Below are 26,012 nucleotides of genomic sequence, written 5' to 3'. Positions count from 1 at the left end.
AATGATTGGATTGGGATGCCATTGATTGGAATGCCATTGAGGCAAAGGTGATTAACTCAACAGTTATGTGATGTCTTTCTTGAACAGGTTTAATAAAATACATTACTATCTTATTAAACTATTCATTTAGTAATATTTTTAAGATGTCCAGATGGGCATTCTTTGTATTAAGAGGGTTTTTTTTTTTAGTTAGAGAGCTTCCTGAAATCATGCTTTCCCCTTCCTTCCTTCCTTCCTTCCTTCCTTCCTTCCTTCCTTCCTTCCTTCCTTCCTTCTTTCTGCCTAAGATGCTTCAAAATAATTCCATATTCAAAGTTAGTTCAAAGTGCTGGCTTTAGCCTATAAAGCTCTAAATGGTTCCAGCCCAGCTTACCTGTCCAAATGTATCTCCCCCTATGAGCCATCTCGGAGATTAAGATCGTCTGGGGAGGTCCTGCTCTTGGTCCTGCCTCCTTTGCAGGCACAACTGGTGGGGATGAGAGACAGGGCCTTCTCAGTGGTGGCCCCTTGTGGAATTCCCTCCCAGTGACATTTGATCAGCCCCCTCTCTCCTAGTCTTCAGAAGAAAAGTAAAAACTTGGCTGTGGGATCAAGTCTTCAGACATTAATGCAGTGCAAGTGCACTTAACAGATTTGGAATATATGGAATGACTATGGAATGGCTTGGACTACGACTATGGATGGTGTGATTTTAATATGGAATTGAATGTTTCTAAACGTTTAATATGTTTTAATTTTAATCTAATTTCATTTTAATTTTTTGTAATTGTATGTGTTTTAAGGCATTGAATAATTGCCTCTATGTAAGCTGCCTTGAATCCCCTTCGGGATAGAGAAAGGTGGGGTATAAATAGAGTAAATAAATAAGTAATAAATTGTTGGTTTTGGAGGTGCAGGACTACATGAAGCATCAATCAAGATTGCCTCCTTTTTGGAAGGCCTTTTGCTGAAATCACTGCCTAGATTAGACCTCATTCCGGAACAGATTAAACCCCTTGCGTTGCACCATTCTACTCAGAAAAGCTGATAGTTCCCTTTTGGAAAAGAGTTAAGATACAATAATTACATTGAGCCATGGATAAGCTGACCCAAGGTTTTGGGACTAAAATTTCTAGACTTTCACATGAGTAAATATAGCAATTTCCCTGCACATTGTTGCTCCCCAAAACTCTCCCCTCTTTTCTAGTTTGTCTTAAAAATATTTTATTATCTTTATTTTCGAACATCTTTTTTTCTCTTCTCTGTTCCCGTAGCAACCCTTTAAGTATCATGATACTAAGCCGTAAACATTCTCAGCCATGCAGGTTTGCTCATTTGAGTTAGTATTTCCTCTTTATAAAGCAATTGTGTCCGTCTGTTAAGCGCTCGGTTGTCTTTTCCATGGTACTGTTCATCATTTATGAAGTTCTAACATGTAGTCACTATTTCCTCATTCAGTTATTGTGTACACATATATCTTGATTGCATCATATTTAATAACATTTTCCTTTCAGATACTTCACTGTGCATTTGGGTATTGATTTCAGTTCATCAAAGATGTGGCTTTGGCCAAAGTCACAAGGTGCTTTGTAGACATGTGCTCTCAAACCATGCCTGAGTTCACTGCTGTAAAACCTTACCTAGTAATATTCTATCTAAGATATCACATTGCACAATTAAGAGTATCAGAGCTCAACATTTTTCTCTCCATTGTGCACTGGTACCATGTGTACTGGATCATCTGTAAACAGTTTAGAATGGAAGAGTATGAGAAAAGCCACAAAAGTTCCTTGTAGTCTAGTCTCCTGTGACTCTCCAGAACATGAGCAGAAGCCTAGAAACAATGGTATGAAGGCAGGTGCCCTTTCCTGCTGAATGTATTAACAGACAGGGAGGTCTCAGTTGGTATCCACACCTAAAATTCAAGGTGGCTTGGACTAGCAATAGCTATCTAAGATTTCTGTTGTGTCACATGGCTGTGAGTTTAGCAAATTCTGCATTTTGTATGAAGTATCACCTGCTTATCAGATGTCCCTGTTGTGAGAGAGTTTTCAAAGATATTAGAAGAGTGTGAGTTGGATAAATGGGTAGCTGTTAAATGGCAGACCAAAATCTATATACCGTATATACTCGAGTATAAGCCAACCCGAATATAAGCCAAGACATCTAATTTTACCACAAAAAACTAGGAAAGTGTATTGACTCGAGTATAAGCCAAGGGTGGGAAATGCAGCAGCTACTGGTAAATTTCAAAATACAAATAGATACCAATAAAATTACATTAATTGAGGCATGAGTAGGTTAAATGTTTTTGAATATTTACATAAAACTGTAATTTAAGATAACTCTAAACTCTGATTAAACAATTATTCTAACCTTCTTCAATGTAAATGTGCTTACATATCCTTCCAATAATAATAAATAGAGTAAAATAATAAATGTAATAAAAATAATAATTGAATAAAATAATAAATATAATACTACTAATAATAATAAATAGAATAAAATTAATGTAATAATAATAATAACAACAACAGTGTAAAATAATAAATAACTTGACCTGAGTATAAGCCGAGGGGGACTTTTTCAGCCTTAAAAAAGGGCTGAAAAACTAGGCTTATACTCGAGTATATACAGTAAATTAGTCGGCACCCCAAATAGCTGCAAAACTAGTTTAGAAGATAAGGTGTGATGACGCCTAGCATTCTGCAACAGCTTCTGAAAATTTGGACAGCATTTCGGAAAAGGCATTGTCTCTTGTGCTTACCCACCAAAATGGACAAAACACAGATCTGGTTCTGAAGAACAGCCTAACCATTAAGTTCATATGGAACACATCAAGTTGCCAGAATACAAAGATAACCCAAATATGTGATTCCTCACCTCCTCTTCCATCTTAGGTATTCTTGCGTCCTTCCGTGTGTCCTTACACAGGACTTCCGTGCCAAATAGTGCAAAAAGAACTCCAGAAGATTTATTGATTTGGGCAAGTTGGGGACAACCAAAAGGGAGAGAGACAACAAAATTTCTGTTCTTGCTAACATGTCAACATATATTAGTCCAATCAGTGTCTCGACTTGACCTTGGAGCTTGATTGAATGCTGCAGTAGACAAACAGTCAACTCATACGGTCACAGGTTTTTTTTCTGCATTGTTCCCCTTTCCCACTTATTCTTCTCTTTAATTGTACTGTATATTCCGGCATATAAGACGACTGGGCATATAAGACGACCCCCAACTTTTCCAGTTAAAATATAGAGTTAAGACGACTCCCATGCATAAGACTACACCTGCGTATAAGACAACCCCTGACTTTTGAGAAGATTTTCTTGGGTTAAAAAGTAGTCTTATATGCCAGAATAAATTGTAATTCCCCAAATGTACATGAGAACTGCCACATTCAAACTTTTGAGAATTGACTGACAATAACATTTTCCATACTTGCCTTCTGCATATATATATTGTAAAGAGAAGGTGTATATAGCCAGCAAGCCACAAGATTCCCACTCCTCCTTTGACTTCTACACCAGATTTTGCTCTCCAGATATCGCTGCCATAATTTCCAGGCAACATGGCCAATGAGGGCTGATGGCCCTAAAACATTGGGAAACACCTATATCAAGGAAGGCAGCACATTGCAATTATGTACTAAAATCATTTTTCATGTAAGTTGTTCCTTGAATTGCCAAAGTATTTTGTTTATGCACACTCCAGAAAAAATGCTGAAAATGAGAGATGTGAGTGATGGTAAAGTGAGGCAGCTTGCATACTAAGTATGCTACCTGCTGTTTACCATTCTGCAACAGAGAGCTGACCTGCCTGAGATTAATATCACACACACCGTTAACACACTATCTCTGTCCTTCAGCCTCGGGTGCATTTATCTTCCAGTGCCTAAGCAAATTGGGGAAAGGAAAAGAAAATTAGTTTATTTTCTGCATGGATCAGTCCCACCCTGATCAGCCTCTGACTGAATGAGTCTCTATTTTAGAAGGCAATCTAAAGGAATGTTAGATTTTTTCTGGATATTAAGGCTGTGCTGTGCTAAGAGGAGAGAAGTGATGTGCCTTCTGGTTCATTAATTCAAGGAAACCCTGACGTTATACACACAGGAGAAGGAGGAGGGAAAGAAGTGCATGAAAGGCAGATGGAAAGCCTTTGGGGGGAAAACAGCATTCATTACTGGCCCCAGTCCAGATGTAACCTGCAGTGAAGACAGATGAACATTTCCCATGCATTAATATATCATGGCATGCCTATTTTTGCTTGGTCAAGAGGTTGACTTCATTGGCCTGCATTTTAGTGAGAAAAATCTTAGGATACTTAACCACCTGATCAAAATGGGTAAGTAAAAAAGGGGGTGGGTGGGAAGAGAGAAGTGATAGTGAAGACCGGTTTCCTAAGTGATGGGATGCGCAGTGTGGTAAATTATCAGCTGTTAAGCGACGTGTGCTTTTAACCCATAATTGCAGTTTAATCCCACTGCTATCAGCAGGACGCATGGTAGTAACCTAAGCTGGATTTGGTGTGCTGACAACACTTCCACAGACAATGGGGCACCAAAGAGATTGAAATAAATAGAGATGGATGGCCTCACAGTTCATTGGCAGATAGCATGAACAAGATCCAAGTTCAGTCTCTGGAGTCAAAGGCTTTTCAAAGCACATCACTTGTGGATCACAAAAGTAATGTTTCCCAAGTTCTGCTTAAGAGATCCATGGGCCAGAGGACCATGGGGTATCTTTTCCGGTCAGTCTAAAACATCATTTCTCAACCTGGGGGTCGGGACCCCTGGGGAGGGTGACACCCTGAGGGGGTGGCAGAAGGGTCGCCAAAGACCATCAGAAGACACCGTATTTTCTGTTGGTCGGGGGGGGGGGGGTTCTCTGTGGGAAGTTTGGCCCAATTCTATCATTGGTGGGGTTCAGAATGCTCTTTGATTGTAGGTGAACTATAACTCCCAGCAACTACAACTCCCAAATGTCAAGGTCTATTTTCCCCCAAGCTCCACCAGTGTTCACATTTGGGCATATTGAGTATTCATGCCAAGTTTGGTCTAGATCCATCATTGCTTGAGTCCATAGTGCTGTCTGGATGTAGGTGAACTACAACTCCAAAACTCAACTCAAGGGTCAATGCCCACCAAACCCTTCCAGTATATTGTGTTGGTCATGGGAGTCAAGTGTGTCAAGTTTGGTTCAATTCCATCACTGGTGGAGTTCAGAATGCTCTTTGATTGTAGGTTAACTATAAATCCCAGCAACTACAACTCCCAAATGACAAAATCAGCCCCCCCCCCAACCCCACCAGTATTCAGATTTGGGCATATCGGGCATTTGTGCCAAATTTGGTCCAGTGAATGAAAATACATCCTGCATATCAGATATTTACATGACGATTCATAACAGTAGCAAAAATACAGTTATGAAATAGCAATGAAAATAATTTTATGGTGGGGGTCACCACAACAAGAGAAACTGCATTAAGAGGTCACAGCATTAGGAAAGTTGAGAAACACTGGTCTAAAAGTATATTTTGTTTGGTGGGACATTTGTTTTGCTGTGAAAAAAGGGACCTAAAAAAGGAAGGGATGCTGGTATGTTCACCTAAGGAGCACTTGAGGGAGTCAGATGACCTTCTTCACAGTCTTACCAGGTCCACCACAAGTGGATGTAAATTCCCTGGCCTTTTAAAAAAAATATATAGCTTTAAGACTTTCTGTTTTGATCTAAGATGGTTTTTCTCAGTTTAAACCCCCAATTTCTTCATTAATTTTTTTTCACCGTAAAATTAATAGAGAAGAGGAAGGAATAGATGATGTGGAAGCAAGGCTCCTTGGTGTGTGTGCCAGTAATATGCATGAACATGTCTAACATGGTTTCAGTTTCATTTGTGAAATCGCTAGATTAGTAAGATCAAAGTCACGATCATTTTTCTAGCCCCTTTGGTCAGCAACAATTGGATTACTCACCTAAGGATCATGTATGCCGTTTGAGCACTTCCATGTGCCTTGGGCTAAGATTTGAATGCAAAGCTCAAAAGAATTAAATGGAGGGGAAGAATATATTAAAATGGCGATGGTTCTTCAGCCCAGACAGCACTTGCATGGACTCTTAGAACAGAGTCAAAACTCTGATAGAAAGAGCTGACCAGATTCTTTCCTGCTGACCTCATTTCCTTGACTCTTCACCTCCAGAGCTCTCCTTTTCTTTTCGTATCCAAATGAAATCTCGTTTGCTTTGTACCTTCTGTTCCTTAAGCCCTTCCAATGCACAACTGTCTCAAATATGAGGTTGTGAAGGAATGACCGCCAGTAAGAGCCAAACCTTGAAGCTGTTTGAAAGTCAAAGGGGATTATCCAATGATCCAAGAAATCTGTTTAGCAATCTCATATGGCAAGTGCATCTTATTAGAGCAGGGCGAGCAAACTGGGGGCCCTAAGGCCACACACAAGTCATAAAGCTATTTTTTTTTTGTGGCCTCAACTCTGTTTTCCCTGAAATGAACTTTTTGAACCAGACAAAAAAGGTAAAAGCCAGGTTCTTGTGGGTTTTTTCGGGCTATAGGGCCATGTTCTAGAGGCATTTTCTCCTGACGTTTTGCCTGCATCTATGGCAAGCATCCTCAGAGGTAGTGAGGTCTGTTGGAATTAGGACAATGGGTTTATATATCTGTGGAATGGCTGGGGTGGGGCAAAGAGCTCTTCTCTGCTGGAGCCTCCAGCAATCAACCTTTTAAATAAGTGGTAGGGTCCTATTACTCTGTTTCACCTTTAAAAAAAAACAAAACTAGAAGATGACATCTGGACATATTTAGTTATATTTTTGGGAGGTTTTTTAAAGCAGGCTGTGTAGTCCCAAAGAGTCCCAGGAACAGATAAATTAGCCCCTTGTATCTTGAAGTTGCCCACTAAGTCAGACTGTTCTTAATTTTTACCTTGCCTTTCCTCCCAAACTGGAATGTTCAGTGGTTTACAAGTAGAACCACATATAGCTAAAAGCATACAAAAAAAGAGAGATGAAAATAGAATTAAATTGTCCATAGAAGTCGAGCCATTTTGAACATTTCAAAGCTTAGAATAAACAAAAATAGAAATAGAAAAATAGAAGAAAGAACGTGAAACAAAAAGCTTTTAAAATGTAAAACAACCAGTTACCAAAAGCAGATGGCGAAAATAAAAAATGGCCTGCCTCAGTGGAGTGTGCTTGCTCCATCAATGTTTAACATTTACACAAATGTTCAGCCATTGCCAGAAGGGACAGAGAGTTTCATCTATGCTAACGATTGTGCCATCATCGCCCAAACAGGGAGCTTGGAAATGGTTGAACAGAAGCTCTCTGAAGCTTTAAGTGGTCTTATTGCCTATTACAGGAAAAACCACTGTGAGTCGCCCCCGGGCTGAGAACAGCGGTATATAAGCAAAGTAAGTAAATAATAAATAAATAAATAAAACCAGTCGATTCCTAATCCATCTAAAACACAGATGTGTGTTTTTCATTTTAAGAACAGACAAGCATTCCAAGCTCTGAGGATTATCTGGGAAGGAACCCCAATGGAGCATTGCAGAACACCCAAATACTTGGGAGTTACCCTGGCCTGTTTGGATATCAGCCAGCACGCCAACGCCTTAAATCAAGAAATAGTTTTCTAAGATCCACAGAAATACTCACAGGAACACCTCAGCAAGTGAGAGTCCAAAAGTGGCAGGCTAAAACACAGAACCTCAATCAATGGCTGATACCGGATGAGAACCTCCCTCCTGGGCACACAGAAGACTGGGTGACTTGTAAGGCACTGAACAGACTGTACTCTGGCACCACGAGATGCAGAGTCAACATTAAGAAATGGGGCCACAAAGTGGAGTCCACGACATGCGAGTGCAGAGAAAAGCAAACCACAGTCCACCTGTTACAATGCAGTCTGAGCCTTGTCACATGCACAATGGAGGACCTTCTTACATCAACACCAGAGGCACTCCAAGTGGCCAGCTACTGGTCAAAGGACATTTAGCATAATGCCAAGTTTTTAAAACTTCGTGGGTTTTTTTAAAAAAAAAATGCATTACAACTGTACCCTCAGTTTGCTTCTGATATGATAAATATAAATACCAAAAGCTTACCGGAATAGAATAGTCTTCACTTGAAAGCAAAGCAAGGAGGGAACAAATAGAGCCTCCCTAAGAAAGGAGTGTAGGAGCAGCCACAGAACAGGCCGTCTCCCACCTTTATACCAAAGATTACCATGAAAGTGGATTGAGAGAGATGCCTCTTCCAAAGATCTTAGAACACAGGCAGCTTCATATGGGAAGACACTGTCTTACATATAGAGGGGATAAAAGTTTTACATAACGTGATAGGCCATAACTAGTACTCTAAATTGTGCTTTGAAACAGAATGGTACCAGTGAAGCTGTTGTAACAAGAGAGTGGCATGCTCCCTATAAACAGCCCCAATTAGCAATCTGTCTGCAGCTGAAATTTTCAAACATTCCCAAAGACAGACATTGCTGGAAAAATGCACTTTGCGTAACAACTTCTCTATAGGAAATAAGATTATTCTTCCTCTCCATCTTGCATCATTTATTCATTACCAGTATTATGTCAGAGTTGTTGGAACTGTGCAGATCGCAGCTTTGTTTGGCAGTTGTGTTGCAAGATCTTGTTAAAGGTGCTTTTAGTAATTGACACCTGAAAAAAGTTTTTCTTCTGTTTAATGTGTATTTCACTGGATGCACTTTTTTACTGCATAAATATGATTGTACGTTAACTATAAATATACTTTCTTTCTTAGGATTTCCCAACAAGTGGAGACCAGGCAGAAACAGCTACGGGCGATCAATGACAGAGTCAGTCTTACTCAAGCCAAAATTGAGAAGATCAAAGGCAGCAAGAAAGCAATCAAGGTATTGGGATGCTGTTCTTATGCACTGCAGTACATCCCTTACCCCAGGACTGATGGTCAGACTAAATTGCAGGAATGATTTTTAAAATATATGAACAGCAAGTGCAAAGCAGAGGGAATGCAACAGATCAAAATATTGTGAAGAGCAGTGGAGAGGATTCCCATTGTGTGTACTGAAGGGAAATCTTCCATTGGTTTGAATGTAGAATCCTTCCATCCAGGATATTTGTTTTGGAAACTGCCCCGAGAGCTATGGCTATTGGATATTGTAGAAAAGTATTAAATATATACATCCCTTTTTGCATGTCTATCCCAAGGTATTTTCCAGTTCAAAATACCCTGCTCCTGATCGGCTGCAAGAATACTCCTCCATTTTTGCTGGTGCCAGGGGTCCAGATGCCCAGAAACGGCAAAGGCGCAAGATTCTGAGCAAGCATCGAATGTTGGATGAAAAATCCTTGCAGGTAAGTGGGATACCTGAAGTTCCTCAAGTAAAGAAGTAGGACTCCTCTTGGTTTTGGATTTTTGCATGGAGACGGTGGTGAAGGACCTATTGGAGATGGACATAGTCTAATGGAGAATTTAGGGAAGCAGAAGAGAAGAAGTGGAATGGATTGTTTCAGAATGTAGTTGGCTCTCCTACTTTGTAGGTCTTGAAGCATCTTATATGAATGTTCAAGTTGCATATTTATATTTGGCAGGTTGTTGAATTAGATGGCCTTTGTGGTCCCTTCCAGCTTCATGATTCTTCTGATTTTAAATTGCTCTTCTGGGCACCAAACACAAATGCAGAATTATACCACACTATACAACTCAGCAATAATTTTAGAAAATATATTTTTAGTTTAAGGGGAAATGTCACTGCCAGGAAAATGCCCCATCTTCAAAGAGAATCCAGTGCATGACATCTACTTTTGGGGCCTGAAATGCATAGAAAAAGTATTTCCAAATAAGAGATCAGCTAAATGCCTCTGGGCTCCCACTTTCTTTCCTTTATAGAGAACCCAAAAATAAAGCTGTCTTTGAATAATTCAGTGTGTTAAAACTTTCCTGCAGTTCAGTGGAATCCATGCCTGTCATAGTCAAAGTGGCATGAATATTTCAGTCTGGCCTCAGAATTCATGGAGAGTTGAGCTGCAGGGTGTGTGGAGAACATATTAACCCAGCCAAAGTAGAGGTCTTGCCACCTGCTCCTCTTGGCTTCCCGCTGCTGGCTGTCGAAAGAGTCCACCAATGGTTTTCACAGAGAGATTGATAAAACAAGCTTCATGGTTCAATCTCAGAAACCACAAGGTATCTGTATAGTCAAAATGTGGATTATGAATAAGTGATTTCATTTTACTATGTCATTAATTTGCCTAGCTCAGTAGTAACTAATTGTAGGGATTATCCCAGATTTCAGATAGAGAATCTTTGCAAGCCCTGCTTCTTGAGATCCTCTGAAGATGTAGGAGATTGTCCCCAGGGTTGTCTTCCTACAGTTGAGATCAGTCACACCAGGCATGGGCAAACTTTGGCCCTCCAGGTATTTGGGACTTCCACAATTCCTAATAGGTGGTAGGTTGTTAAGAATTGTGGGAGCTGAAGTGCAAAACATCTGTAGGGCCAAAGTTTGCCCATACCTGAGTTAGACAGTCTGTTCAGATGTAGGCCAGGATCGGAGAACCAGCCTAATGCAAACAGTTCTATAGTAGGCTGCATTGTAAAAAGTGAGCCTTGGAGTGTAGTCAGATAGCTTTAGGTTGCTTATCAGAATCAGTAGGGAGCAGGAAAATTGTAGGCAAATTGTTCATCTCTAATGGAACTATACATATAAGCTATTCAAATTTTTTGGATTAAGTCTCCCTATGCTTGCTAGAGCTCATGGGAATTGAAGTCAACCAAGAGCTAGAGAACAAGATTGACCACTGCTGCTCTTAGAACAGTGGTTCTCAGCCTGTGGGTCTCCAAGTGTTTAGGCCTACAACTCCCAGAATTTCAGTTGTTACGATTTCTGGGAGTTGGAGGCCTTAGAGGAAAATGGAAATTAAGGCATGTTGCAGTGGAGCCTAAACATCCACTTTCCCCATGACACAACTGGGATCCCCACAGGGCTAGAAAACTCCAAGGGAGCCTTGGAGTCTCTCGAGAAGGAATAACATGGTTCCATCCAATCCAGAGCAAAGTTGTGGAGGGGGCTCTATAGTATTCTGGCATTCCTGATGTGCAGCGTTCTTGACTTTCCCTAGCTAATATGGAGGCAAGCATTGCTGTGCCAGTGAGATTTAAAGATTGCTTTAGAAAGTCTTCCATTTCCTGAAAGATGACCAAGGAACCCGTTCATCGCAAGTGTTGGTCCTAGTGGAGTACTGACTGCTGCATTGTTTGTGTTTTTTAGGAGAAGCCAGAATATTTTCCCGTCTGTGTCACTACAAAAGTCCATCAGGAAGATGATGCCGAGGAGGGTCTTGGCAGCCTCCCAAGGAATATTAGCTCTCTTAGTTCCCTTCTGCTCTTCAACACCACGGAGAACCTGTAAGTTTTGCTTGAAAAGGGCTGCTCTCTGTCGGTTTTGAAGGATCTTGAAATACTTGCATTTTATTTTTCAAGCGACCTCATCTGGCTCAGCATGCCAGAAAATCCCTCTCTTTCTGAGTGGGAAAGCTTTGAGTTGCTAGCCACGTAGACTCCCAGTTTTCTGGCTAATCGTACAGTGTGTGGGATTTTTCTCCCTCTTCTCCAAACTCTTCAGTTTGACATGCATATTGTGTATGCCAGCCATGCTCTAGGCAACAATTTAAGTAGCACTGAATGTGAAGTTATACCATTTCGGTGTGGTTTTTTTGTTTTTGTTTTGTTTTTAATGGAGAGACAGATGAGCTGTGTTGAAGAGGGACAGTTCTATCAGGCTGAAAGATTTGTGCTTGCTCCTGCCCTTTTTCTATGAACCTACAATATCTTCAAAGCACAGCTTAAAAACATCACTTTTAGGGTCCACAACCTCCAGTGCTCAATTTCACATGGCTTTTTTGGTACTTGAAAGAAAAAACACCCTTGCTATCAGGCCTGTCAGCAGTGTGATTTTACAAGGTATTCCATGAAAACCAGACTTTTGGTCTCTGGTTCCCTTCACATTATACACTTGTAGCACTTTGATTCTGCTTTAACTGCCATCTGATTTGCATTTTGGTAAGGCTGCAGTGCTCCTTTGCAGATTACATAAAATTATAGACGCCACAAAACTACAAATTACATTCCATGGATGAAGTCAAGGCAGTTCAAGCTGATATCAAAGGGTTTATAATTAAATAAGGTGAAAGAGGCTTCCCAGATGCACATCTCTTTGAGCAAGCAGCAATATCCAAACCTTTGTTTTTCACCAGTACAATAGAAATAGAAATTCAGCCAAAAATACATGGACAGAAATAAATGCTGTAAGAAGAAAAAAAATAGACATAGATAAAATTCAGATGTTCTTCCTCTGACTTTGCACCACTGCTGACTCTGTATCTTCCTGGTTTTATTTTACAAATTTTATTTTTATGCTGCCCTTTGAGACAAAGTCTTCTCAAGGTGGCTTACAGAGTATTTGTACAGCAATAAAATATCCAGTATAATTAATAAAAGTGGCATTCTACAAGAATCCTAAATCTGACTTTTACTTCTCTCGTCTCACATCCTATTTTTTGGAGTAAATTGGGAGAGCGCCCTTGGCCAGCTCTTAATCTGCCATACTAGTACATTGACAGTGCCTTGAGGCTCTCTCGCGGTGCAGAAAGGACAGGGCAAGTCAGCAGAATTTCATTGGCCAGCAAGTCCTTGGTTTGGTTAAAAACCAGAATGATTGGTATCTGGGAAACCTTTGGAAGAATCATCGACCCTGGCCAGCTCTTGGGAGAGGTTATAACACAGGGTTCATACTGCTGCTTTTGGATAATGTGTTGTCAAAGGCTTTCATGGCAGGAATCACTGGGTTGTTGTAGTTTTTTCAGGCTTTATGGCCATGTTCTAGAAGTATTCTCTCCTGATGTTTCACCTTCATCTATGGCAGGCATCCTCACTACCTCTGAGGATGCCTGCTATAGATGTAGGTGAAATGTTAGGAGAGAATACTTCTAGAACATGGCCATACAGCCCGAAAAACCTACAGCAACCCACTGCTTTTGGATAAATTGTGCAGATGTGGAGTCTCATAGCTTAAAGGGAGCTATTGAGTATGCTCTCCACCTCATTGGCTGACCAGGATATCTTCAATGCAGTTATCAAACAAAACCCATTTCTTGTGTACCAGCTTCCTTGTTTCTGGAATGTGCAGCTTTCAGACCACACGCGCTCTGAACAGTGTGACCGAGATGTGTCTGATCTAAAGGTGGTCCATTGGAGCTTGCCAAAAGAACCCCTGGTAGTACAGCGGGTTAAACCGTTGAACTGTTGAAGGTGCTAACCAAAAGGTTGGCAGTTTGAATCCAGGGAGCGGAGTGAGCTCCTGTTGTTAGGCCCAGCTTCTGCCAACCTAGCAGTTCAAAAACATGTAAATGTGAGTAGATCAATAGGTACCGCTTCTGTGGGAAGGTAATGACGCTCTATGCAGCCATGTCGGCCAAATGACATTGAATGTGTACGGACGTCGGCTCTTCAGCTTAGAAATCCAGATGAGCACCACCCTCCAGAGTCAGACACAACTAGACTTAATGTCAGGGGAAACCTTTACCTTAAATAACAAGCAGGTTGTTTTTCCGCAACCTCTACCTTCCATTTCTAGAATATGATGGGAATCTCCTGAGGTGAGAGCTCTTTGCTTGGTTGCTGATGTCGACAGTGAAAATCATTTTATTTCCATCCCCGGCCCTATTATTCTGCATTTTGCACAAGCCTTACCATCTTGAATCTGAACATGCCCACTTTTTCAAGTTACTGGTGGTTGATGTTGATTGATGTTTTATGATGTTTTTACTTTTCTGAGTTATATTGTTTTTAATTATATTTTATTTTTATGTTTTTAATTATGTAACTTTGAATTCCTTGTTTATGTTGGGCTTGGTTCCCATGTAAGCCATCCCGAGTCCCTTTGGGGAGGTGGCAGTGGGATATTAGAATAAAGTTGTTGTTTTTGTTATGTAGCAAGGAGAAGGAAATTTGGGCAGTTGAGGTCTCTGCCACCATTTCACTCCCTGACCTCTTTCCCACTCTCTTTCTCTCTCTCTCTCTTCCCTACCTGTTTAACATTTTCTAGTTTCTTTTTAAGAACTTACTTTAGAAGCATTTTTAAAGGCATTTTACAGGAATTTTCTTTATGTTTTATGACAAATGTTTATCATGACTAAAGTTTAGGTAGTAATAGAAAGTAACAAGCAAGAAAGTGAGATTTTTGAAACTTAAAATATGCAACAAAAATCTTTTTGAAATGTTATAACCAGTAGTTGGAAGAAGAAATTGACTTTCCATTACAGTTTCTTATGTGTGTTCAGCAACAGATTGATGAGGCTTTCTCTGCTTCCTATCCTATTCTACTTGCAGATATAAGAAGTATGTATTCCTCGATCCTCTGGCTGGAGCCGTAACCAAGACCCATGTGGGTCTTACAACCGAAACAGAGAAGCTCTTTGATGCCCCACTTTCTATCACAAAAAGAGGGCAGCTGGATCAACAGGTGAGCCATTTATGTGCAAGGTGGAAGGATAGGAGAGATGTGCCCATGGCTCCTATCTTTCTTGGTCCCAAACAGAGGTGGGGAAAGGAAAGGATACTTAAAGGTAAAGGTTTCCCTTGACGTTAAGTCTAGTTGTGTCCAACTTTGGGGGGTGGTGCTCATCTCCAATTCTAAGCCGAAGAGCCGGCATTGTCCATAGACATTTCCAAGGTCATGTGGCCAGCATGACTGCATGGAGTGCCATTACCTTCCTGCAGAAACAATATGTATTGATCTACTCACATTTGCATGTTTTCAAATTGCTAGGTTGGCAGAAGCTGGGCCTAACAACAGGAGCTCACCCCTCTCCCCAGATTCAAACTGCCAACCTTTGGTCAGCAGATTAAGTAGCTCAGCGGTATAACCCACTGCGCCATCCGTGAACCATTAAGGGTACTTAATGGACTATAAATCCCTGAATTGCCATCCATGCAGGCTGGAGGACTGCATTTATTTATTTACTTACTTCATTGCTACCCCGCCTTTCTATACCCGAGAGGGGACTCAAGGCAGCTTACAAATTCGGCAAAAATAAACAATAGCTATACAAAAAAAAGCTTTTCCCAACTTGGGTCTCAGGAGACAGGTACAAGGTTTGCCTTGTTCCTGCCTCGGCTCATTTTGGATGGTTTGTTTATTGCATCCTATCCATCTTTTTCATGTACATCACCTCCTGAGCTTTATTTTGGGACATGAAAAACTGATACCTACTAGACTGTAGAAAGGAAGGTGAATAGATATAAATTGTTGATACAAAAGCGATTGTATAGTTGAAAATAGAAGGCCAGGTTTTCCTGGCAGTAACACAAGGTGTGTAGCTGAGGGCCAAAACAGAAGAGAGAATTTTTCTACCAACTGAACAGAACTTTGCCTAAATTAGAGTTCCAAGAACCACCAGCCAAAGCATGATGTCAATTAGCCTTGATCAGTTGATAACAATTCTTCAGAAGGAAAATTCTAATGAGGTCTAATTGCAAAACCTTGGCATTAATAGAATAACATCATGTCCAGTTGGTGCAGCTCCTAAATTGGACAAGTTTCACTCCTTCCCGCATTGTTCTACAGGGCCTGCCATATGCCTTAACAATGACCAATTAGTTTCAGGCAAGAAGGTCTGCAAAGAATATAGGGCTAGTGTGTGTGTTTGTATAAATAGTTTATAAACTGTTTATAGCAGCCATGGTGTATCTTTGTAGATTTGGATAAAGCTTGGGAGTTGCTATTTGTTCATCCTCTAACTCTCACACAGAACATTCTGGAAACAAGCATCTTTTGGTAGGAACTCTATCCCCAACCCTCAGCATTCATGTTTGAATTTGCATTTTTTATGGTTTGCCATGTTACCACCAGCATTTGGAACATTGTTGGTTGCTGAATGGAAGATTCTGGGAACTAAGGTCTCCCAAAGTGACCCAAGTCTGGATCATAGAAGGAGTCTAGTTTCATCATCTGCATATATTTTTCCATGTTGTATCCAGTGGAGAAAATCTTGTTTCACTTAACTCACCTTGAGCTGTATGTCCATCCAGGTAGTGAATGTCTGAATTGTCACCCTCTGTAGTGACAATTACTGTTTTTGTGATTTTTCAGATGGCGGAAAATTACTTTTATGTGCCAGATCTAGGGCAGGTGCCCGAGATCGATGTGCCATCCTATCTGCCTGACCTTCCTGGTATTGCTGCCGATCTCATGTACAGTGCAGACCTGGGTCCTGGCATTGCACCCTCTGCTCCTGGCACTGCGATTCCAGATTTGCCCACTTTCAACACTGAACCTACTGAAAGTTTCCGTCAAGGTATTTCTTCCTCTTGCTTTCCCTCTGCAGTGGAGATTATGTATGTCAGTGGTTCCCAAGCTTTGACCAGGGGCCACTTAGACCAGTACCCACTTGACCAGGGACCACTTGGACAGGGCCCAGTTGAACAGGGATCACTTTGAAGAGGGCTCACTTTGACCAGGGCCCACTTGGACAGGGACCACTTTGAACAAGGCACACTTTGGCCAGGGTTGACTTTGAACAGGACCCACTTTGAAGAGGGCCCAATTTGACCTGGACCCACTTTAACCAAGGACCACTTGGACAGGGCCATTGAACAGGGACCACTTTGAAGAAGGGCCACTTTGACCAGGATCGACTTTGAACAAGGCCCACTTTGACCGGGGACCATTTGGACAGGGACCACTTTGACCTGGGTCCACTTTGATCAAGGACCACTTGGAAAAGGTCCAGTTGAACAGGGCCCATTTTGACCTGGGATCACTTTGACCAGGGCCCACCTGGATAGGGACCACTTTGAATAAGGCCCGCTTGACCAGGGCCCACTTTGTCCAGGACCCACTTGACCAGGGCCCACTTGGACAGGGACCACTCTCCAACATTAGTATCAAAAGAGGTGGGGCTAGTCTGCTCTGTGGAAAGGAGCAGAAATAAAATAAAGAGAAAGGAGGTTCGCTGCGGACCAGATTTTCGTTCTCACAGCCTACTGCTGGGACGCAGGCCACAGGTTGAGAACTAGTGATATACGAGAACATAAAATGGGGAGTATGAAAGAAAACATTGGATAGCCATACCTCTTCACATTTCTGCCAAGGGACACATGACTGACTTGTTTCCCATACTACAAATCTGGATGCTATTGTAGGAAAGATAATCTTTTTTAAAGGAATGGAAAAATATACTAATTTGGATGTGAGTTAGGGTATGGTTGGGAGAACATACCAAAGCAAGCCTTTGTTAATCTGGCTTGTAGCTGCATGCAGTGTGTCAAGAAAAGGAGTGGGTTTCTATCAGGTCTTACGCTTTCCAGCTTATTTGTATGTCACCTGGAGACAAGTGAATAAATGGGGCTGCCAAGTTTCCAGGCTAATCCGTTTTAAGTAGGAAATGACTCTAATCTGTGCCACCAGTTTGAAGAGTTAGACCCTGGTCATCTCTCATTATCTTTTATAGTTGTTATGAACACCTGGAGATAGCAATTTCAGGGTTGGCTTGTGACTCTTGTTCCTTAAGAGGTTTAGGGTGGCACTGGTGTATGTATCTGGTTGACAGCTGATAAATGAACTGCAACCTCTCCGCACAGTAAGGAGGGTTGTTTCTATCTCTCTGCTGCATTATTTTCCATAACCCATATTGTTATATTGTTCTAAAAATGCAGGGATGCAAATACATCATTATGGTTTTGATCGTGTGAGACTTGCAAAGTAAAGAGAGCATCTAGAGATGAATGACTAGAAGTAGAAAAGGCTAGTATTTGCAAATGTTTACGTGTGTGATTATTGGCACACTCTTGGTGTTTCAGATCTTCATGAGGGGGCACCTCCACCACCTCCTCCCCCGCCGCCTCCACCACCGCCACCACCTGAAATGCCAGTTGGTGTCCCACCACCCCCGCCGCCTCCTCCCTTGGCCTTACCCTTGGCTGAGTCTCAAGAGACCGAAGAGATGAGTGGTGCAGGGCCATCAGGTAAGTGCAATGGTTTGCAGCTGAGAAAACAAGCAATTCTTCCCTATATTTCAATAACGTAAAGCAACACATAGGGATTGTGGAATTATAGGTTCATTGAGTTGGAAGAGACTACATGGGCCATCCAGTCCAATCCCCTGCCATGTAGGAAAAGCACAATCAAAGCACCCCTGACTTTGTGATCATCCTGCACCACACTCTGAAGCAGTGATTTCCACTGTTAAACAATTCTTGTGGTCAGGAAGTTCTTTCTAATGTTCAGATGGAATCTTTTTTCCTGTAATTTGAACTAATTGCTCCAAGTGGTAGTTTCCAGAGCAGGAGAAATGAAGACTACTTCCTCTTCCTTGTAACATCCTTTCAAATATTTAAACAAGTAAAAGTCTCCCAAACCTTAACTGTAGATAAATTGAGTTTTTGAAAAAGAGGGAGATATTATACTTGGAAGTTTTGAATATTAAAATCATCTGTAAAGATATCTACAAGATTAATGTGTAATATGAATAAACAAGGAAGAGATTGCTACTTGAATTTGTGTTTTTCATTTTGGGATGGCAAGTTAGATGGTAGGGTGCATTTTGTGGGGAGATGGAAATAGCAGTGTCAAATGCATCTGGTTGTGCTGTATTGTGTTAGAATGCATTGTATGGTATCCCATGTTTTAGTTTGCAATGTATTGTTGGAATACAAAAAGCCTTAAACATAGTTCTACAGGAGATAGATCTGTTCTGTTGATTGGGGTGCCGCTCACTCATTCCCACCTGTAAATGACCTCCAATGGGAAGAGGAAGAGTACTGTTGCATTGGAAATCATTTGTGGAAATGTCAGTCAGCTGGGCCAGATCAACAGAAAAACAGACCTGTCACTTGCAATGGCTGCTGCAGGGTAGCCAGGTGGGGAGACACCGCTTAGCTTGAAATCACAGCCAATATTTCTGTAGTGTTTTGAAATCTCCTTGTGCATCATCCAGTTGTAATCCATAGATGGGAACAGTGTGGCCCTCCAGATGTAATGGAACCATGATTCCCAGCATCTCTTAACGAATCAGTGCTTGACTAGAGTTGCAGCTCCAATAACATGGAAAACCATGCATTGCCCATTTATGTTGGCAGCCTTGTCACAACCATGTAAGTGACCAGACATGGTGAATAAATATTGCAAAATTCTGGTGGATGAAACTTGCAGAATTCTTCTGAAACCCCATTTCTCTCTCTCTCTCTCTCTCTCTGCAGCTGCCCTTCAAGGAGCACCAAAAGAAGTTGTGAATCCATCAAACGGCCGGGCCACTCTGCTTGAATCCATCAGGCAGGCTGGTGGCATTGGGAAGGCCAAGCTCCGTAGTGTCAAGGAGCGGAAGATGGAAAAGAAAAAGCAAAAGGAAAAAGAACAAGGTACTGCCTGTTCTCCTCACTCACTTTTCATCTGAGTAGATCTGATTGATTTGTCTGCTGGGTGTCTTGAACAGCATAGAACATGGTAATGCCTAAAATCCTCACTATATACACAACAGATGAGTAAACTGAGTACTACAAGCTCTGTTCCTAATTAGTTCCTGGGTATACTAAGCAAAGACCACATTGAAGCTATAGCTGCAGGGAGACTTTAATGCAGGACTGAAATAACTGCTACTCTTCAGCTGTTCTTGGGCTCTCCATTCTCATCAGCCTTGATGAGGTCAGCATGGCTTGTGGTCAGGAATGATGGGTGGTGTTGATAGTATGTGGACTATGTTTTCAGTGTCTGCATTGCTACCTTAGAATACTTCCGCTGCCAGTAGGAAAGTTAAGGAGTAAAGTAAAGTAAAGGAGAGAAGCCCTTCAGACTGGGAAGCTTGAGAGCAGTTTCTCTTGAGAATACAATTTGCTTCCTTCTTGGTGCTCTTCTTTCCATATCTGGATTGTGTCCAATCCATGTTCATAAAGCCCAGAAGTGGGACAAATGAATAAAGGTTACCTGCTATTTGTAGTTTCTAGATGCCAATATCCAGCCTAGCCTTTCAGTACTAACTTCTTATATGCAGAAATATTACATTGTACTTTTTCTGTTGAGAAATGCTGCTGCTCCTGCAGTAGTAGTGCTGAACCATAACTCTGTTCTATAATCAGTTTAGTTCACTCTTTGATTTCTTGGAAGATTTCTGCATTATTTTTCTCTATATGCTTATTTTGCTAATCCGAGATCAGGGTGAAGCCAGTAGTTCTGGATGGCATTGAAGGATCACCCACAATATTAGACCTGTGTTCCAGAGTCTCGGCACACAATAATTTTATCCTTTCATACATGTGAGCCCTTAGCTCTAGAGATATATTTATGCTTTCTTAAATAGATAAATCTGAAGTCCGCCTGTTTTCTGTACTCGTGACATTTACATTATGCACGCCCCGCCCCCCCTGCTCAATTCTAGATGGCTATGTATGTGCTCAGATGGCTGTCGTTTTACAAAGCAGAGTGCTTCTTTCTTCCATTATATGAAGCCGTTGTAGTGTAGATGCCTACCCTCCGATCTCCTAATATTCTGAGCATTTTATATCTTCCCTCTCTGATTGGATGTTTGTGGTTTGGTTTTGCTTTTTTCCAGTTGGCACTACAGGGCAAGGTGGGGACCTGATGTCGGACCTCTTCAACAAATTGGTCCTCCGGCGCAAAGGTAAACTATTCTGTGCCAGGTTATTTCTCTCCAGGGATGTGGCAAAGCTCCAACTGTTTTGTGACTTACCGTGTAACGTATTGTAACAATGGGATAATGTTTGGATAGTGGAACAAGGGAAGGGTTGATCTTATTTCCTTGGTGGTGGAGTTCTGGGTCTAGAAGTTCAAGGCAGGTCTTGAGCTCTCCAGCAAAGGGTGGACAACTCCTTGGCCTTTCTTTGCACAAGGGACTGAAGCCATCCATTTTGCTGGGTCATAGCCAAGTAGTGGGGTGAAATAACTTTGCTGTAAGATTTAGTCCTGGCCTGATTATAATGCCCTCTAATGATCCCAGAGGGCCCCATGATCTTGGAGGCATCTACGGACAATGCTGGTTCTTCGGCTTAGAAATGGAGATGAGCACCACCCCCCAGAGTTAGACACGACTAGACTTAATGTCAGGGAGACCTTTACCTTTACTTATTGTTAATTATTTTACTGGTGTGGCATGTTGATGAGTTTTGAGGAAGACTTTGAAGTTGCCCAACTCTGCCTTATGTCTTTACTGAGCTTAGCACAGAACTCTATAAAAGCCAGTGTTTTCACTTGGCTCAGTATATTAAAAACAGGGTGTCTTCATCTCCTCTGACCTCTGGGCTGCATATATTTTTGAACTAAAAAGTTTACCTTCTTTTTAAAAACGGTGTTTGAGCAAAACAGTGTTTGATATCTAGCTTGGGGGTAAATGTGCACTTCATTGCATTTGCTCCTTCTAAAATACTGAATGCCTCAGCAAACACTTTCCTACTTTCCAGGGCTAATATAATCTTGATCCAGTGCCCCTAGATTTGAGACATGAAGACTTTCACATTACAAATCTCAAGGGTGGGGGTGGCTCTTGTTTTACATTAAAAGGGTTCTTGCTTCTGCTGTTTTGCAGGCATCTCTGGCAAAGGGCCTGCAGCTGGAGGGGACAGCAATGCTCCCAACTTGCCCGCTGGTGCCTTTGGTCGCATATCAGACACTATCCCGCCTCTGCCTCCCCCGCAGCAGCCAGCTGGCGAAGACAATGAAGATGACTGGGAGTCCTAGACGGCTGCCTTCCTTTGGCAGAGAACGGCTTCGGCGTTGCCAACACGTGGCAGCCACTAGACTGAAAAAGAGGCATCTCAGAAAGAGGGAACCCTCGTGTAACACAGAGACCCTCTCGTGCAGTCTCTTTCCCTCCCATTCTGGCTTGTTTCCCACTCCTGCAATGTATACTCATCAGTGGACATTATTACTATTCAATTTGCCTCCTCTGCTGCCCACCAGCCTTCCAGTGTGAATTATCTCCTCCTTGTATATGCTGCCAAATCTGCTGCTGGGCAGCTGGTGCTCACTGGCGATCAAAGCCAATTCTCTTCTTGAGTGAAAAGCCCCTGGTCAAGTATGATGTGACACTCACAATTCATGGAGGCAGTCTTTGCCTCCTGCAGTAGAACCCATCCTGGGGTAGGTTTGCTAGGATAGAGAATTGGTAGGGAGAAACCTGGGTTTCAGGTGCAGACAGACAAGTACAATTGAGAGAGACATTTATATCACTCAACTCAGTTCTTATTTCCTTTCCATGTAGAACTAGCTCAGCAAGTAAAACTGCTTGCTTTGCACATGTGAGTAGCTGACTGATTAAAAGTACCTCTTAATAAATGTCAATAACCTGTTTTCTGTTGTGTATGTCAAAGTCTCCTAAGGAGGGAAACAGGGCCTATAGCTCAGGCTACTTTCTCAGGAGCCACCTACTTCAGCCAGCTTTAGCTCTTCAAGGGAAAGCAGGAGTTGACTGAAGGTGGTGTCTGCAAAGTCAGGAAAAGTGCTATATCATATTCAAGCCTTTTCTAGCTTCTCTCCTTTTTAAAACACCACATTGTTACTAGCCACCTCAGTTTAGCAAGATACCTTTTGGTCCCTTTAGTTCAATATTATAGTAACCTATTAAAATCGAAGTACATCCTTGCAAACTGCAAGGCCTTGGGCTAGTTATGCACTCTCAGTCTCAGAGGATGGTAAGGGCAAACTTCTTCTGAACCGATTCTGCCAAGAAAACCTCACAATAGGGTCACCATATATTAGAAATGACTGGAAGGCACACAGCAATTAAGATCCATTTGTATACATCTTAAACAATAATGAGTAAAGGGAAATTATATTAATAACAGCTAACATCCTTTTGGTGCATTATGTCAACCATTGTACTTTCTCCAAGAACAAATACAAGAGGCAAAAGAAGGCCAACTGTGGCTGATCATCTTAGGGCTGATGGATTTAAGTTAGGCAGCCCCTATAATGAATGCAAATGGATCAATGGTAAGCCCACATGGCTAACAATTGCAATGCATAAAAGCAAAGCAAGAGGCAGTGCTCATTTGACGTGCTACCCAGCGCACCTCAATGCAATACACATGTGCAAAAGTTCCAGATTTGCTATTGTCAATTGGCAGTGACAATTGTCCTTGTCCAAAAATTTTTATGCTGCATGCATAGTACAAATTAAACCTACGTACCATATATACTTGAGTATAAGCTGACCCGAATATAAGCCGAGGCACCTAATTTTACCACAAAAAACTGAGAAAACATATTGACTCCAGCATAAGCCAAGAGTGGGAAATGCAGCAGTTACTGGTAAAGTTGAAAAATAAAATGGATGCCAATAAAATTACATTAATTGAGGCATCAGTAGGTAAAGCCTTTTTGAATATTTACATAAAACTGTAATTTAAGATAAGACTGTCCAACTTTGATTAAACCATTATTCTAACCTTCTTCAATGTAATGTGTTTACGCATCCTTCCAATAATAATAGAGTAAAATAATAAATGTAATAATAATAATAGAGTGAAATAATGAAAATTTAATAGTAACAGTAATAAAAGTAAAATAATGTAATAATAAATATATTGAGTAAAATAATGGAAATGTTATAATAGAGTAAAATAATGAAAATGTAATCATAACAGTTAATAGAGTAAAATAATGGAAATGTAACAATTAGAGTAAAATAACTTTGACTAAAGTAAAGCCGGGGGGGGGGGGGGGGGAGGTCAGCCTAAAAAAGGGCTGAAAAACTCAGCTTACACTCGAGTATATACAGTATGTCACTAATAGGATACCAGTTTAAAACTGCCTGCTCAAAGAAGCTTGGCTCTCAAATGCCTGATTTCCTTCACAGCTGTTAACAAAGTTTTTTTCTCAGATTTTTTTCCCTCTTGCCTTCGTTGGCATGGGGCACAAACAGGACTCAAGCTTCTGATTGGAGGAAAACATTAATAATTCAATAATATTTAATTATTAAATGAAAAATTAATTTTAGTTACTAATATTTAATCTGGCCTCCACATAGATAACCACATTTTAGAGCATTAGATTTGTAAAGTTTTTTTTAAAAACCCACATAAAATGTTGCATGCAAGCCTCTGGCCATTTTGAAAAGTGGCACCTCAAGCCCTTGGCAGTTACCCAGACATGTTCTTTGCCAGTACAGTAACCCACCTGGGTTTTCATTTATCTCACCTGCCCCATGAGACATGGTTGTCATATAAAGGAAGACTCTATTTCTCAATTACCGGTTCTACAAATGTGGAAGATGTTTTTTTGCTTGAGGCTTTAGCTGTAGGATCCCTAGCTGCTTCATTATATTAAGGCAGCATACACTTGATCTGCAAACCCAGAATGTCAAATGCAGTTTTGGGTACATCTCAGGAAACTTGTCTGGGCTAAGAATCTTAGTCACGTGCATAGAGCTCTCAAAAATGTGTATTCAAGTCATACATGTATATTGTTCCAATCACTCCTGGAAGATATTGTACACAATATGTGGCATCTTTGCTTGTGTACACATTGTTGCATAAAATTGTGGCCGTTTAAACTTTTTGGAGGCTGGAAGAATCAAAAGAATGCCTCATAGGTCTTGCTCCTTGACCTCCATCCTGGCAGGAAGCTTGTCTGGTTAAAATACAGCTACAGACCTGACTTGTTCTTCTGCCAAGAGGAGCTTTTGCTTAAAGTTCAGAGAAACAAGCTGAAGCTAAGCATCCCTTTGGTCAAGGACTTCACTACACTTCTTAATAACCAGTAGAAGTGGGCACAGTATTTGTTTCATTCAGATATTCATTTTGTAACATCCATTCGGGTGGCATGAAACAAAAGAGCCATTTCAGATTAAACAAAAGGTGGAACAAAAGAGAAAATTGCACCATTTCTGTTTGTTTGATTTTTGTTTGTTTGTGTAGCTTTCCTCACCGCCAGGGAGTTCTTTGGCATGCGTCAGAGGAGGTGGTGGTGTTTGGGCCAATCAGAGCCCAAGAAAACAGTGAGTTCACCAGGCTATAGGTGGTATCTTAAGCCTTGCCTTTAAGCTGGGGTCTCCTCCGCATAGCAAGAGGGAAACCTCTCAGAATCTGTGGTATCTGAAACCCTGCTCCTCTGCAGATCAAGAGGAAGGGAAAGAGGGAATGTTTTAAGGAGATTTATAGAAAGGAAAAAAATCCTAAAAATTGGGGATCTAAAATTTTTACCCCTTTAGTACTAAAACCTGGACCATAGGGAAGGCTGAGTGAAGGAAGAACTGTGGTGCTGGAAGAAAGTTCTGAGAGTGCCTTGGAATGCAAGAACATCCAACCAGTCCATACTTCAGGAAATAAAGCCCGCCTGCTCATTGGAGGGAAGGATAACAGAGGCAAAGTTGAAGTACTTTGGCCACATCATGAGGAGACAGGAAAGCTTGGAGAATGCAATTATGCTGGGGGAAATGGAAGGAAAAAGGAAGAGGGGCCGACCAAGGGGAAGATGGATGGATGGCATCCTTGAAGTGACTGACTTGACTCTGAAGGAGCTGGGGGAGGTGACAGCCGACAGGGAGCTCTGGCGTGGGCTGGTCTATGAGGTCACAAAGAGTCGGAAACGACTGAACAAATGAACAACAGCAAAGTCCTAAAACTGAGGGGAAGGGGTGCCTGGGAAGGCCGCCCATGTTGGCCAATGGTCCAAAAGTTTTGTTCATTCAGACGAAAGAACAAAACAAATTATTTGAAGCAGCAGTCGAAAACAAAAATGGGGCCCTACAAATGAAACAAACCAAAATGGATAGCAATTTTATACAAATGGACTAGTAGCCAGACCTGCTGGTTCAAATGCTGCATATACCCTCAATCAGTGCCCTTTTGACAAATCATGAGATGTGCTCTTTTTCCCTTGCATGTTTTAGCTGGTCACATTTGACAGGTTGTTCTTGCTTACAGAGCTGTTTAAAAGAGAAAAGGTCAATAATGTGTCAGCCTTTACAGTTGGGGAAGGGGGAGGCCTAAAACCCTTGTGGAATAATCTGCAATGAC

At 41.4% G+C, this 26,012-nt stretch overlaps 1 protein-coding gene across 1 annotated transcript in view; it reads left to right on the top strand.

The window, feature by feature from the left end:
* The window catches only part of WASHC1 (WASH complex subunit 1), a 70,383-nt gene extending 45,509 nt beyond the window's left edge, over positions 1 to 24,874 (top strand). The window contains exons 3-11 of the mRNA XM_060776759.2: positions 8,769 to 8,880; positions 9,197 to 9,343; positions 11,257 to 11,393; positions 14,376 to 14,508; positions 16,138 to 16,342; positions 17,847 to 18,011; positions 19,245 to 19,403; positions 20,591 to 20,659; positions 21,581 to 24,874. Coding sequence (XP_060632742.2) covers positions 8,769 to 8,880; positions 9,197 to 9,343; positions 11,257 to 11,393; positions 14,376 to 14,508; positions 16,138 to 16,342; positions 17,847 to 18,011; positions 19,245 to 19,403; positions 20,591 to 20,659; positions 21,581 to 21,732 — 1,279 coding nt within the window. The 3' untranslated portion in view covers positions 21,733 to 24,874. The remainder of the gene's footprint in view (positions 1 to 8,768; positions 8,881 to 9,196; positions 9,344 to 11,256; positions 11,394 to 14,375; positions 14,509 to 16,137; positions 16,343 to 17,846; positions 18,012 to 19,244; positions 19,404 to 20,590; positions 20,660 to 21,580) is intronic.
* Positions 24,875 to 26,012: the final 1,138 nt, after the last annotated feature.

Source organism: Anolis sagrei, chromosome 5 (assembly GCF_037176765.1).
Source record: "Anolis sagrei isolate rAnoSag1 chromosome 5, rAnoSag1.mat, whole genome shotgun sequence".
NCBI lineage: Eukaryota > Metazoa > Chordata > Lepidosauria > Squamata > Dactyloidae > Anolis > Anolis sagrei.
The sequence above is the reverse complement of the archived record's forward strand: the minus strand, read 5'-3'. Positions and strand labels throughout refer to the sequence as shown.